Source organism: Pogoniulus pusillus, chromosome 13, assembly GCF_015220805.1.
Source record: "Pogoniulus pusillus isolate bPogPus1 chromosome 13, bPogPus1.pri, whole genome shotgun sequence".
In the NCBI taxonomy this organism is placed as follows: Eukaryota; Metazoa; Chordata; class Aves; order Piciformes; family Lybiidae; genus Pogoniulus; species Pogoniulus pusillus.
Window position 1 is genome coordinate 8240398 of NC_087276.1, and position 13748 is coordinate 8254145.

At 59.7% G+C, this 13748-nt stretch overlaps 2 protein-coding genes and 1 long non-coding RNA gene across 4 annotated transcripts; 2 read left to right on the forward strand and 1 right to left on the reverse strand.

Moving 5' to 3' along the window:
- Window positions 1-1284: 1284 nt before the first annotated feature.
- Window positions 1285-6059, reverse strand: LOC135180462 (uncharacterized). Its single transcript, XR_010304440.1, has 2 exons — window positions 6003-6059; window positions 1285-1778 (listed from the first exon to the last, which is right to left on the reverse strand). It is a non-coding gene; the product is annotated as an uncharacterized LOC135180462 (long non-coding RNA).
- Window positions 3463-8360, forward strand: LOC135180460 (leucine-rich repeat-containing protein 15-like). The gene is made up of 2 exons (XM_064152904.1): window positions 3463-3545; window positions 5122-8360. Exon 2 carries the CDS (start codon window positions 5127-5129, stop codon window positions 6849-6851), a length of 1725 nt encoding a protein of 574 aa, XP_064008974.1. The 5' UTR covers window positions 3463-3545; window positions 5122-5126; the 3' UTR covers window positions 6852-8360.
- A 1700-nt stretch (window positions 8361-10060) lies between these two features.
- Window positions 10061-12842, forward strand: LOC135180298 (carboxypeptidase N subunit 2-like). Of its 2 annotated transcripts, none has more exons than XM_064152670.1 (2): window positions 10061-10122; window positions 10997-12842. In XM_064152670.1, the coding sequence occupies exons 1-2, from the start codon at window positions 10111-10113 to the stop codon at window positions 12635-12637; spliced, it is 1653 nt and encodes a 550-aa protein (XP_064008740.1). In that variant the 5' UTR covers window positions 10061-10110; the 3' UTR covers window positions 12638-12842. The 2 variants fall into 2 exon arrangements, with proteins under 2 accessions (XP_064008740.1, XP_064008741.1); XM_064152671.1 differs by having other exon boundaries at window positions 10074-10122; window positions 11002-12842.
- Window positions 12843-13748: the final 906 nt, after the last annotated feature.

Sequence of the window (13748 nt, forward strand, 5' to 3'; positions counted from 1 at the left end):
CAGCAGCGATGCCTGGGGACGTTCCGTCCCTCCTGAGGCTGCCAGTTAAGCCGGGAGCTGGAGGTGTGCGGGGAGCAGGAGCCGAGGGGAGAGCTGGGAGGGGCGCAGGGCTGTGTGTTGGCCTGGCGTGGATGAGCGTGCTCAGCTGTTTGGCAGATGAGCAATGCTCTTGCCTGGCCAAGCCCACAGGCTGCTAATTTTAGCAATTACATGATTTTTTCCAAGCAGTCTGGAGTCCCTTGGTGATTCAGGGCTGCTCGGCTGTGCTGCACCCACCACCCTGGCCATGGGCATGTGTGCTGGGGGTGTGTTAGCACAGGCAGACCCAGGACTGTCCCACTCTCTGGGAACAAGGTAAACCTCCCCCAGAACAGATGATGCTCCTGCTCTGGGGCTCCTGGAACCTCCCTGGCTGGTGGAGTTTTGGGGCTGAGCATCAGGGAAGCATCAGGGCTTGCACAAGAAGTCGGGAGCTGTGAGGGGGCTGAACCCAGACTGTGTTAAATGTGAATGGGTTGGTAAGGGTGGCCAAGGGCTGCCTTTGAGGGTTGCCTCAAAAGGCAAGGTGCAGTGCTAGCTAGGACTACTTGCACAGGACCTCCAGGCCTACTGTGGATTCAGCAGCACATGGAGAAATGCCTGCAGACAGTTCTGGAGGGCTCTCTGGTGCCAGGGGGCTTCTCAAGCCCAGGCTCTGGCTGCCAGGGTGGCTGGGCTGTGGAGCAACACCACATGCTGCTGCATTTCCCTGCACACTGCTTGTCATGAGGACTCTGAGGTCAGCATTTGTGCAGGCAAAGAAGGCTGGGGACTCTGGGGGAAGGAGCCACCCCCAGCACAGGTTTTGCTGCCCTTGGGCTCTCTTGTCCCTTGGAGGGTACACCTTGGAGGTGTAGGGACACAGCACTGACTGAACCAAATTAAACTTTATCTGGGGGCATTTGGTCTTTCTCTGGATGATGCAACTGGAGTTGGGGAAGGTCTCCAGAGTGCTGCTAGGCTCTGGGGCTTTCCTGTAGTGGGAGGCTTACTCCACTCCATCCAGGACCACATGAGCTCCCAGCTCTGTGGAGCAGCCTCCTGCAAAACGCTTGTCTCACCCTCATTCACATCCATATGGGCGCTGCCTTGCCCCACCAGATGTGCAGAACATGTCTGTGCTTCTGTCCCAGGCACTCACACCTTCTTATCCTCACCCTTATGCCTAGCCTGGAGCAAGCTCCTGTGTGCTCACCTCTGGGAGCAGCTCCCTCTGCCCTGCGGGTGCAGTGCAGGAGGCTGTGCTGTTACTCAGCCTTACTTTATTTTTAGGGTTATGTTGAAAACAGATTCTTCCTTCCCAGCCAGAAGCCAGAGCCCAGGCAAAGGCAGCTGGGTTTTTGGCAGGGCTGTTTCCTGGGCTACTGTGACACTTCGGGTGCTCCGTGTGGCCGTGGGGACCACAGCCTGATCACCCCCATCCTGGGGAGCAGGGTGCTTGAGGGCATCCGCCGCTGCGCCCCTGCTGCTCGGAAGGAGCCAAGTCTGACATTCCTCTGCGGGACCCAGCTCGGTGGTTTTTCGGAAGTTCTGGGATTTCATTCCCGTGTTGCCTTGCTGAAAAGCTGTGTGCTTCTGCGATGAGTCAGCCGGCAGGAACCCAGCAGTGCTGCCGCTGGTGGCAGGCAGGCAGAGTAGGCGATAAGGGCGTGATAAGGCCATGAGAGCCCTGCTCATGTGCCAGGGCTGCAGGGAGTGGGCAGTTCTCTCTCTCGGCTGCTTGACCTCCAGCTGCACCACTGTCAAGGAAGCAGGGGGGTTATTCTGGGAACTATGGTGCTGGGAAAATCTGCTGTGTCAACAGAGCGGGAGCTGCAGTACTCATGGCTGGTGTTCTCACAGTGCCTCTCCTCTGTGCCCAGATATCGAGGCTTTGGCCCAGGAGCAGTCAGAGAGTGTGGTCAGGAGTGGCACCCCCACATTGGTGCCACTCTGGCCAAGAAAGGACCTGTGGCCATCTAGCACATCCCATGGCATCCAGCCCCCCTGTGCAATCTGACGTATTGACAGTAGTCGTCTCCAACTGAGGTCCCATTCCCTGCTTTCTTCCCACGATCCCTGGTCGCTGAGACAGGCTGGAAACTTCTCTCTCCGTCCCTGCAACGTGATGTTTAGCCTGGTCTGCTTCCCCCTTTGAAGAGAGTCTCTGTCCTCTGCATGCTCCCACCCCTCGCAGCATAGCAGGATGTGCCACGGCATAGGGATGGACATTGCCTTCCCTGTGGCTCTCTGGCTGCAGCCTTGTGCTCTTCCCATCTGGTGCAGCTTCTTCCAGGTGGCTGGGACCTGAGCAGAGACTGCTGCTGGCAGAAACACAGGTGGGCTGAAGTGGCATTAGATGTGGTCAGGGAGCTTCCAGACGCCCTGTGCTTAGCATAGAAAGCCCAAAGGGGGCGCAAGTTCTGGTTCTTCTTAGCTCCCTTCTCCCGAATGCCTCCCTCCTGATGGCTGCTGGGCTGGGGCTGCCCAGGAGCGGTGGATGAGCTGGGTAACAGGGACCAAGAACACCTCTTTGCACCAGTGGGGATTGGAAGAGGCAGGGGAGAGGTGACAGCAGGCACCCTGAACAAGTGGAGTGGCCAGGTTTGTACCCTGCTTCCTAAATACCTCTGGGTGCTGCGCTGCATTGCCCGTGTGCTGGAGCTGCTGAGGATGAGGAGTAGTGCAGGGGCTGCCCTTCAGCTGCAGCAGCCCCTGGCAGATGGCAGCGGCTGTTGCTCAGGCGTTGCAAGGCTGCCTGTGAGAGGCACCGGGGTGTGGCATTTCTCAGCTCCCGGCGGGCACAGCAGTGCTGGTGGAGAGCACTCTAGCTAGCCCAGGCTCTCTGGAGCATCCTGACCTCCGGCCAGCTCCAGCAATGCTGCTGGCCCCTGCTTGGTGTCTGCTACTTGGCTGGGCTGAGTGAGGTGCCAGCAGGGCAGAGTCCTGTAGTGGGTACTTGTGGGTTCCTGGCCCATTTGCGTCTCCAGTTGGGAGTGGGTGGACAAGAGCTGTGGCCCTGGGCAGAGCTGGCTTGCTGGGGAGCACTGCCTGTGCTGCTGGCCCTGGGCTGGGTTTTACTTGGCTGTCCCAGCACTTGCAGGAACAGGAGCTGGGCAAGAGTGTGTCCAGAAGAGCCTGGTTTTGCTTTGCTTGCCTCCATGGGTCGGGGCACCCAGCTGTGTCCTGCCACAGGGAGGACAGTTCTGGGGTTGAGCTACTACCTGGGTGCTGGCTCCCATGAGCAGGACACTCAGAGGGCTCTTTGCTTGTCTTCACACAAGAGCACTGGGGTTGAGGGAAGGGAACCCCAAAACTCCATCCTTTAAAGGCTCTCTCTGCTCGTTGACAAAATAGGAGCTGGAAGCAGCTCTGCTCCAGCGCCTTCCCTAACCCCGAGGCTGCCCCTGTGCTGATTCACTGATTTGGACGGGTTCTGCACTGGGAGGGGAAGCATGAACCACAGTCAGCTCTCTTGCCAGCACAGAGCTGTGCTCATTCGGCACTCGCGGCTGCAGGACACTCGGGTAAGTCTCCTCTTGATCACTGCCCCTGTGAGCAGCCTTGAGCCTGGGGGGGGAGGACGGGACACGGGACACTCCCGGTGCAGCTTTGAGAGGTGGCAACGGGATCTGCACATTCAGCATCGTTTGATTTGATGGAGATGTTTGTCTTGTAAGGGCTCTCCAGGAAAGTGAGACCGCTCAGGCGTTGTGGGAGCAGGAGGAGTTGCATGGGCGATGTATCTTAAGCGATCATCAGCAGAGACAATAGGGGTGCTGAGGTTAGGGGCAGTGGGGTGCTGAGGGGGAATATTCAGCCCCTGGGTCTGTAAGATTTTTGTCCCTAGAAGGAAAAAACAAAAAAAAAAGGAGACAAATTGCTTTCAGCTGCTTTGCCTGAAGGACACTCCAGCGTGGATGCTCTGAGCTGCCTTAGCAGGGAGTGACATGAGCAGGGCTTTTGATGTGCAGAGCGTTTGGGGAAGTTTATAAACGGCTTACTATAAACAAAGCTGTTCTTGGATGCAGATTGCTTCCATATGGGAAATGTAAATTGTGCTGGCTTGTGGAGGGTTCCTCCCTCCCTGATGAAGAGAAAGCATGTTCCCTGGAGGGAGCCTGGGGTGGAGGGCAGGGGCTGTGCTCCAGCATCCTGGGTGGCTGTGCCAGCCAGGGCACTGTGCCCAGACCTCTGTGCTGCCAGACTTGCCCATCTGGCTGAGCCATACTCGTGGGCAGAGAAGCTACAGGTCTTCTCCCTCTCTTGTGCCACTGCAAACTCTTGGCTGTGGGCTGTTCCATGCCACCCCCACACAAGGCTGGTGTTTTAATCTAGTGAAGGAGGAAGCTTCCCCTATGCCAGAGGAAGGGAGATAGAGTGTCTGTGGTGGTTATACTTGTGGAGTGATGGAGTACCTTACTGTAAAGCCATCACTACCCTCAGGCTCCAGGGCTCCCCTGGGACCAGCCTGCATACAGGGGTGCAGGCAGGGCCACTCCATACCCAGCTTGGTCTGGGGAGCTGGCAGAGGGTGCCCTTGCCCCAGGCTCTTGCAGAAGTAGAATTAAAGCATACTCAGGCAGTGGGTGCTGACACTGGTCTTGGCTCCACAAGAGGAGCCTGGGTGCACTCACTGCTGGGCAGAGCTAGGGGGATGCTCTGGGTGCCAGAATGACCACCTTTCATTCTTGCCTCCATCAAGCAACCCTGGGACCCCCTTGGCTGCAGGTGCCACAGGCTGGCTCTGGTGAAGGGTCTAGGCTGTTTAGTGGTGCCAGGAGGCCAGTGCTGCTGGTAGGAGCTCAAGCGAAACAGGAGATGGTGCTCCTGGCCACTGGAGTTGAGCAAGGGGGATGCCATTAATAGTTGTGGTGTGGCAGTCAGGCACCACAGCTCCTGGCTTTGTCCTGCTCTGCACTCTGGCTTGGGCTGTGCCCAGCTCTGCCTGCTTCCAGCCTTCCTCACTGTCTCTCCTCTGGGGGCAGGATGGCTACAGCCTTTGTGGCCTTCTCCAGGGAGAAAGCGGCACCTATGCATGGCAGTGGTCCTGAGAGCCGGGAAATGGAGAGGCTGAGCTCTTCTCCTCTGTTTTTGCTGCAGGCCCAATGGAGTGGAGAGGTTGGCAGTGGTGGCTGTTGCTGTTGGTGGGCATCCAGCTGGCTGGCGGCCAGTGCCCAGAGCAGTGCCAGTGTGTCCGCACCGCCCAGGTAGAGTGCTCCGGCGCCGGCATCACGGCGGTGCCCAGCCCCATCCCCGCGAACGCCATGACCCTGCAGATCATCAACACGCACATCAGCGAGCTGGGCGACTCCTCCTTCGGCAACGCCTCCCTGCTGATCGGGCTGCGCATCGAGAAGAACCACCTGGCGCGCATCAGCCCCGGGGCCTTCCAGCACCTGCCTGACCTGCGCTACCTCAGCCTGGCCAGCAACAAGCTGCAGGAGCTCCCTGTGCAGGTCTTCCAGCCGCTGGGCAAGCTGGAGTCTCTGCTCCTTTCCAGCAACCAGATCCTCCAGGTTGAGCCTTCCCACTTTGCTCACCTGAGTAACCTCAAGGAGCTGCAGCTGCACGGGAACAACCTGCAGGAGCTGAAGGAGGGGGTGTTCGACCAGCTCACCAGCCTCACCAAGCTCAACCTGGCCAGGAACAACTTGGAGCGCCTGCCGCCCCGGGCCTTCGAGCGCCTGGCGCGGCTGCAGGTGCTGCGGCTCTACGAGAACCGGCTCCGGCAGGTCCCGGCGGGCGCCTTCGACGGGCTGCCCGAGCTGCAGGAGCTGGGGCTGCACCAGAATCAGCTGCAGACGCTCTCCCCGGAGCTCTTCGTGCACAACGGAAACCTGCAGAAGCTCTACCTGTCCAACAACCTCCTGGCTGCCCTGCCGAGCGGTGTCTTCCTGCCCCTGCGTGCCCTGGCCAAGATCACCCTGCACGTTAACCGCCTGCGGGACATCTCCCCCAGCGCCTTCGGGCCCATGCCTTACCTGCGGGAGCTGTGGCTCTACGACAACGAGCTTTCCACCCTCCCCGCCGCCGTCTTCAGCAACCTTACCCAGCTGCAGCTGCTGGTCCTCAGCAAGAACCGGCTGCGCTCGGTGGCGCCAGGGGCATTCCAGGGCCTGGGGGAGCTGCTGGAGCTGTCACTGCACTCCAACGCTCTGCGCCGCCTGGACGCCCAGGCACTGGAGGGGCTGCCCAAGCTGCAGAACCTCTCCCTGCACAACAACCAGCTGCAGGCGCTGCCACGGGGCCTCTTCAGGGCCACTCCAGCTCTGCAGCATGTGCAGCTGCACTCCAACGCCCTGGAGTACCTGCACGCTGGCATCTTCTCCCCCTTGGCTGCCCTCCGAGAGGTGAAGCTGCACAACAACTCCTGGCGCTGCGATGAGGGCATTCTGTCCCTGCGAGGCTGGCTGCAGGACAACCCCCACAAGGTGGGCGAGACACCCCCTCTCTGTGCCCAGCCCCCAGCCCTGCGGGGCACCCCCATTGCTAGGTTGCCACAGGACCAGCTCCTCTCCACCCAGCCTCCCAGTACCTCCTACCACCCCAGCACCCTGCCCCCTGCTCATCCCTCTGAGCCAGCATCGCCAGAGAGTGCTTGGACGGAGCCCTCCGTGGGGCTGCCCGTCTCCCCAAGGGAGGAGGAGAAGGAGGAGGAAGAGGAGAGGGGGTGGTGGGGGCTGACACGCACGCAGAGTTGGGTGGTGGTGGCAGTCATTGTGCTGGTGTGTGTGGCCCTGCTCACTACTCTGGTGGCCCTGGTAGTCTATGGCTGTAGGAAGAAGAGCAATGTTGTGCTCATGAGGATGAAGGCACCTAATGAAGCCTGAGTACTCATCAGATCCTGGGGAGAGTGGTGCTGGGTGGGACATCTGCTCCCTATGAGGCCAAGGGACATGGCAGTGGCTCTGCATCAGCTGTCCTTGCTGACTGGGATAGGCCAGCATCACCCTGTGTGCTGTGTCCTGCTTTGCTTTGACCCTACCCACCTCTGCAGTAGTGCACCCCCCTGGGTGACTTCCCATGGCTGCCCTCTGCCCCCAGCCCCTCATGCCTCCAGTGCAGCCTCTGGGCTCACTGCCTGCACAGAGGCCAGCAGCTGGGGTGCAAAGTGCCGAGAGAGACTTCTCAAGAAAGGAGCCATAGCCTGGCCATGATGACGCTTGCCCCAAACACCAGGACTTCCCCATCCTCGCCTTTGCAACGTCCTCCCCAGCGCTGTCTGCCCTTGCGCTGCCTGCCACCCACCCCCAGGCCATCTTCCCTGCTGCCCCACCCTTCAGTCTCTGTCCCTGCCAGAGCAGGAAGGTGCCAGCCCTCACACAGGGCCAGGAGCTGCAGGTCCTTGCGCTGCTTTGTAGCTTGCCTGCGTCCGGGTGGGGCTGAGCTGCCTGGGCCTGGTGCTGCTGCTGGGGTGGCACACCCTGAGTGACTCCACATCCACGCTGCCCTCCCTGCCTGCAGGCAGGGCAGGCCAGAGCGCAGCCAGCATCTTCCCCTGCTCCCAGCAGCCTTCTGCTCCCTCTACCCTTGTGCCTCTCCTGCCAGGAGTGCCAAAGGGCGGCATGCTGGCTCCTGGGTGTTGTCACAGCCCCCCTGAGCCCCTGCTGCACAAAGGCTCAACCCTCCTGCAGCCAGGCACCACCCTGCCCCGGCTCAGCCCTTGTTGCTGAGGGATTAGAGAGGGGAACACTGCTTGTGAAATGTCTGCCAGGGCCTGGGAAAAGCTCCTGGACTTGTGCCCCAGGGCAGCTGGAGTATGTTGAGGCCTCATCTATTGCTTCTCTGCCCTGGTCCTCACTGCCTCAATATCCTCATGCATCCTTCACCAGCTAACGAGCCCTGCTCTGCTGGCAAAGCTTCTTCCCCTTCCCCCAGTGTCCTCCTGTATTTGCCTAGTTCTGCTGCCTGCTCACAGCCCTCAGGCTCCAGGGAGGTTGGCAGCACACAGTGGAGGGGCAGCAACTGCTGGCTGCACTGCAATACACAGATGGGGACAATGCCAGGCCTCTGCAGCATCTACATCCAGCAGCCCCCCTGCCTCTTCCAGCTGTGGCATGGCCACAGAGGGATCCAGCTCCCCTCTGCACTCGGTGCAGCAGCACTAGGATGCCTGCAGACTGCTGCCACACGACAGGAGTCACATTTGGCCTTCACCCCATAGTGATGGTTGTTCACAGTACCCTGAAAGCCAGCACTGTCACTAGCAGCTCTCCACTAACGCACATGACAAGATGCTCCTTTGGACTGGGATCTGTATGGTGGTGGAAGACACAGGACTGTGCCGTGGGGATGTTGGGTGCTTCTATGTGACCTCTCCAGTAAAGCGCAGTTCTCCAGCTCCAGTGTCCAGGGCTGTTTATTCACTCCTCGCGGTGTACAGCTGGGAAATGATCCAACATTTCCACTCCCAAGAGATGTTTTTTGTGTTGTGGAAAAGCCCAGTGGAGGCTGGGGGTGGGGGGGAGGATGTCAGTGGGCTGCAGCCATAGAGCCTCTTCTGGTCCCTGGGCTCCAGCCCAGAGTAAAGGGCCAAGGAGGACTCAGCCATCCAAGAGCAGTAGGATGGCTTTTGGAGAGTAAGCTGAGACCTGAGCAAGCTTTTGATGGAGGTGCTGACTGCCTCTTGTGCAGCTCATTCCCAGGGTTTACCCAGTGTCACCCCAGGATGGTAGGGAGCTCGCTCAGCTCCCTTCAGAGCTGCCTGTTGCTGGTTTGTGTCAGCTGAGTTTCTCTATTCACCATCATTTGCTCCATCAATCTGTCTGGCTCTGTGCAAGTATCTCTTGCCCTTGGGGTTTCTCCATGGCCAGTGCCACCTCAGACTCTTTAAAACAGGTCTTTGCAAGGCTGCCCTTAAAGTGGTGTATGGGCAGGTCACAAGCTTCATAGAACAGAATCATAGAATCAGCCAGGGTTGGAAGGGACCACAAGGATCATCTAGTTCCAACCCCCCTGCCATGGGCAGGGACACCCTTCCCTAGATCAGGCTGCCCACAGCCTCAGCCAGCCTGGCCTTAATAAACACCTCCAGGGTTGGGGCCTCAACCACCTCCCTGGGCAACCCATTCCAGGCTCTCACCATTCTCATGGTGAACAACTTCCTCCTCACATCCAGTCTGAGTTTCCAGGGAATCCAAGTGGTCCATGAGTCCCTTTGACCATTCCTGTCTGGGTGCATCTCAGCATGATAGTCCCAAGGCAATCCCTCCTCATGGCATTGTTCTGCCTTTCTAATCTGTGCCTGCTCCCACCCCATGCAAGAATTTACCAGCACCATTTCCCAGTGAGATTTAATGAAGGTTAGGAGGTCTCTTGGGGTTATGGTGATGGAGTGGGACATCTCTCTTACCAGGAGAGACTGAGGGAGCTGGGGCTCTTTAGCTTGGAGAGGATGAGCCTAAGGGGTGACCTCATTCATGCTTATAAACATGTGAAGGGTGAGTGCCAAGAGCATGGATCCAGGCTCTGCTCAGTGATGCTCAAAGACAGGACAAGGGGCAATGGGTGCAAGTTGAGGCATAGGACATTTCATGCAAACCTGAGGAGGAATTTTTTCCCTGTGAGGGTGACAGAACACTGGAAGAGGCTGCCCAGAGGGGTTGTGGAGTCTCCCTTCCTGGAGATAGTCAAAACCCACCTGGACACATTCCTGTGTGATCTGGTCTCGGTGACCCTGCTCCGGCAGGGGAGTTGGACTGGAGGCGCTTTCGAGGTCCCTTCCAGCTCCTGACATTCTGTGGTTACTGGAAGGAAGCGTGCAGACCTTGGGCTGGGACCGGTGCCATTCACGACAGCAGTGCCCTGCTGCCATCCCCAGGTCAGCGGATGTCTGGGGCCGGGCCCAGGGTTCCTTGCCAGGATGCTCGCTGGCAGCTGCCTCTGGCCTCACCTCCAGTCCCTGGGGGCTGAGTTGTTTTCTGCAGCGCTCCAAGGCCGCTGATTGTTGCTGGCGACAAACAGCGAGGGACAGCTCCGCCCCAGCAGGAACAGCTCATCCGGCGCTTCCCAGCAGCTCCAGCACATCGCGTCCCAACTCGGGCACTGGCTCCGTGCAAACCTTCTGCCCGCTCGGCGGTGGTCGCCACAATGTCGCGCTGGGTAAGTGGTGACCACACCGCTCGGATAGCTTGGGGGCGCCTGGTGTGGGTGGGACCCGTTGTTGGCTCTGATGGAAACAAGTGAGATGGCAGAAAGGGCAAGTGGAGCCCCACACTGCTCTGGGGTGCTGGCAGAAGTCCAGGATAGCCTCCCTCGTGTGGGGTGTCTGCGGGTGGGCACTGCTGTGGGGTGGGCAGCAGAGCCACCATCGTATGGTGGCACTGCTACGGATCCCAAGTAGAGATGTACTGGCAGAGAGCTGGAGACCTCTGCCCTCTCCCATGGGCTGGACCAAGTCACGCTCTGGCAAGTGTGATTAGTTGCCCGCAGAGAAGAATGTAGGTGACTGGGAGCACAGCTGGTGGAGCCCACTCCCTTTGTCACTAAATGCAGAGCAACCCTGCAGTGCTGTCCCCATCACCCAGCGTGTGCAGCACAGGCTTCATGTGCTTCCCTGCCCGGGACCAGCTTTGTGTTCGTGGAGGCTCTCAGAGGGCCATAGGTTCCCTCACGACCCCTGTGGGACCACATAGGTCCCACATTTGCCACCTCCGTGCAGGATGTAGGGACCTTTGGTGAGGCTGGGCTGTAGTGGGGCTGGGGTGCAAGGGAAGAGCTGCAACTCACTGCATGGGGCAAGTGAGGGGAGGTTTGGGAGGAAAGTGGTCCCTGTTCCTGCAAGGGGAACACTGAGAGGGTGCAGACAGCCAAGGCAGGAGGGATGCCCCATAGCTAGGGCAGCTGCTTGCAGCATTGGTACCCCAGAGATTGCTTTCTCTGGATTTCTGGTTGCTGAAATCGTATTTCCTTAGCAGCATTCACTTTCAGGTGCAGATTTCTGCCCTGCAGGGATTGAGCTTGGCTTCTTCTCCAGCGCAGGCTCATGGTCTACATGCTGCTGGGGCTGGAGACTCTACTGGTGGGAGGGCTGGCCTTGCCCTGTCCCCCTGCTTGCCAGTGCTACGACACCTCCAAAGTCTTCTGCTCAGAGGAAAGGATGCGAGAGATCCCAGTGGGCCTGCCAGGGAACGCCACTCAGCTCTTCTTCGTGGAGACAGCCCTGAGCAGCATCCGCAGGGGGGCCCTGGGCTTCAGCACCACGCTCACTAAGCTGGTCTTCCTCAACAATGACATCCAGGAGCTGGAGTCCCGTGCTTTTGCGGGGCTGCCCAGCCTCACTGAGCTGGAGGTGTCAGGCAGCTCCTTGCCAGCAGTCAGCCCGGGGCTGCTGGTGGGGCTGCCCAACCTCAGCAAGCTCTCCCTGGGTGCCAACAGCATCCGCTCCCTGCAGCCAGGACTCTTTGCTAGTGCTCACCACCTACAGGACCTATGCTTGCAGGGGAACAAGATTGAGTTGCTGCCCCCCAGCATCTTCCACCCGCTCCGGCGCCTCCAGACCCTGGACCTCACACGGAATGTGCTGACTGAGCTGCCTGCTGGGCTGCTCGCCCCCCTGACTGCCCTGCGCCTCCTCAAGCTCAGTGACAATCTGCTGACACGAGTGTCCCCCAGTGCTTTCAGCACACTGGGTAGGCTGGCTGAGCTCCACCTGGATGGTAACCGGCTGGAGGAGCTGCCAGATGGCATCTTCACTGGGCTATGGGGGCTGCGGCGGCTGCAGCTACAGCACAATGCCCTGCGCAGCCTGGCTCCTGATGTCTTTACCAGCCTCCACAACCTCACCACCCTCAGCCTGGAGGCCAACTACCTGGCCACTCTGCCCACCACCCTCTTCGCTGGCACCCCGCATCTCCTCTACCTTTCGCTGTCTCGCAACCAGTTGGAGGTGCTGCCTCAGGGCCTCTTTGCCAACCTCTCTGTGCTGCAGACCTTGGTGCTCTCACACAACAGCATGGTTCACCTTCCCACTGGGGTTTTCCAGGGGCTGGTGGGGCTGGTGACACTGCAGCTGAGCCACAACAATCTTTCCAGCCTGCCAGGTGGGTTGTTGGCTGGGCTACCCCTCCTCACTGCCCTGGCACTGGACCACAACCACCTGGCCCACCTGCCTCCGAGGCTCTTTGATGACAATTTGGATCTGGCCCAAGTGGGGCTGGCTTACAACCCCTGGGCCTGTGACTGCCACCTCATCTATCTCCTGGGCTGGCTTCAGAGCTTTGCTGAACCCCTTACCCATGCACAAGCCTCCTGTGCCAGCCCAGCCACTCTCCAGGGCCGATCCCTGCTGGAGGTCCCCCCAGGGCAGCTGGAGTGCTCAGGAACACCCACTGTCCCCACCGAGGAGGACTGGAATGGGGAACCAGGGAAGGATGCTCTGCAGCAGTGCACCTACAGCAATCCTGAGGGCACTGTAAGTGTGGCCTGCAATGCCACAAGCTGCCAGCAGCTCAGCCTTCACCTTCCTTCATCTCCTGGGCAGGCAGTGGGGCCTGGGCTGGCATACCAGGGCACCTGGGTGCTGCATTCCCCCTGCGGCACGCTGCAGGTCAGTGTCCTCGTCACAGCACAGGTGGGTGATGAGGCCACGTCGCCAGGTCTCCCCACTGTGCCCTAGAGCTTGGGGAGGCACCTGCTTGTGCTCTGCCCTTGCACTGGCAACCTCTGAAGCAGCGTGGGAAACAGCAGCCCATCTCACCTCTCTGCTCCTGCCACAGTCACCAGCTGTCACCAAGCTCTCCACAGCAGCTGGCTTGGTGTTATTTATTGTCCCAGCCATGTGTTCCCTGTGCAATTCCCATACCATTAAAATGGTTATATTATTCCTGGGCAACCACTTCCTGTGGTGGGGCAAAGAGGCACTCACTCCAGTCCCCTGCGTGGCTGTGAGTGTGGCTGTGGTCTGATGGGGACTCGGCTGGGGCTCTGTGTGGTGTGGCAGGAGCTCAGGTGCCTGGCAGAGAGCAAGGGCTGCACTCTGCTGTGCTCATCTCTGCCCATCTTTCAACCCACTTCCTTCAGCAGTGCAGAGATCCAGCTGCAGCCTGGCATTAGTCTCCAGGGCACAGGTTTGCTGTGGGATGTCCAAGGAGATATGGGTGAGTGCTGCTGATTGCTCAGAGAGGAGCACGGGCTGCCTGGCTGCCCTGGCAGCTGCCCCACCCACCCTGGCAGGGCTTAGTCTGTAGCCCTGCAGGCTGCCCTAGAGAGGCTTGGGGACTCACGGAGCTGGGGTGCAAAGCGCCACCAGCACTGCCCACGCTGGGGATGGCAGGGAAGGTGGGTGCTCCCCTAAACCTCGGGGGGGTGTGAGTGCATGCACAGGGGCGTGCCTGTGCTTGCACGTACATGTGCAAGCCGCCTGGCAGCAAGAGCCCTCCTCCCAGTGGCGATGTTCCTGCACCATCTTGCGGCCACTGGGACAGGGACCGTCCTGGACCAGGCAGAGCTGGGAGAGCCCTGCCTATGCCTTGTCACCTTCCTCTGAGCCAGCCTTCCTGGCCCTGCCCACAGTGGTAGGGGAGCTGGGGTGCTTGCCTGGGGCTGTGCTGACTTTACTGCTGGGCATGTCTCTGTCAGCTCCTTCCCTGTTGCTGCTCAACCCAAAGGTCGGGAGCAGAGATAAGACTCCGTGTTGTGGCAGTGGGCTGTGATCCTGGCCGTGCTGGGACTGCCAGCCCCATGCTCCTGTGAGGCATCTGGGCAGAACTGCACTTGCAGACACTGTT

Coding starts and splice junctions, on each gene's coding strand:
- LOC135180460 (XM_064152904.1), top strand. CDS start 5,127: ATGGAGTGGAGAGGTTGGCAGTGGTGGCTGTTGCTGTTGGTGGGCATC.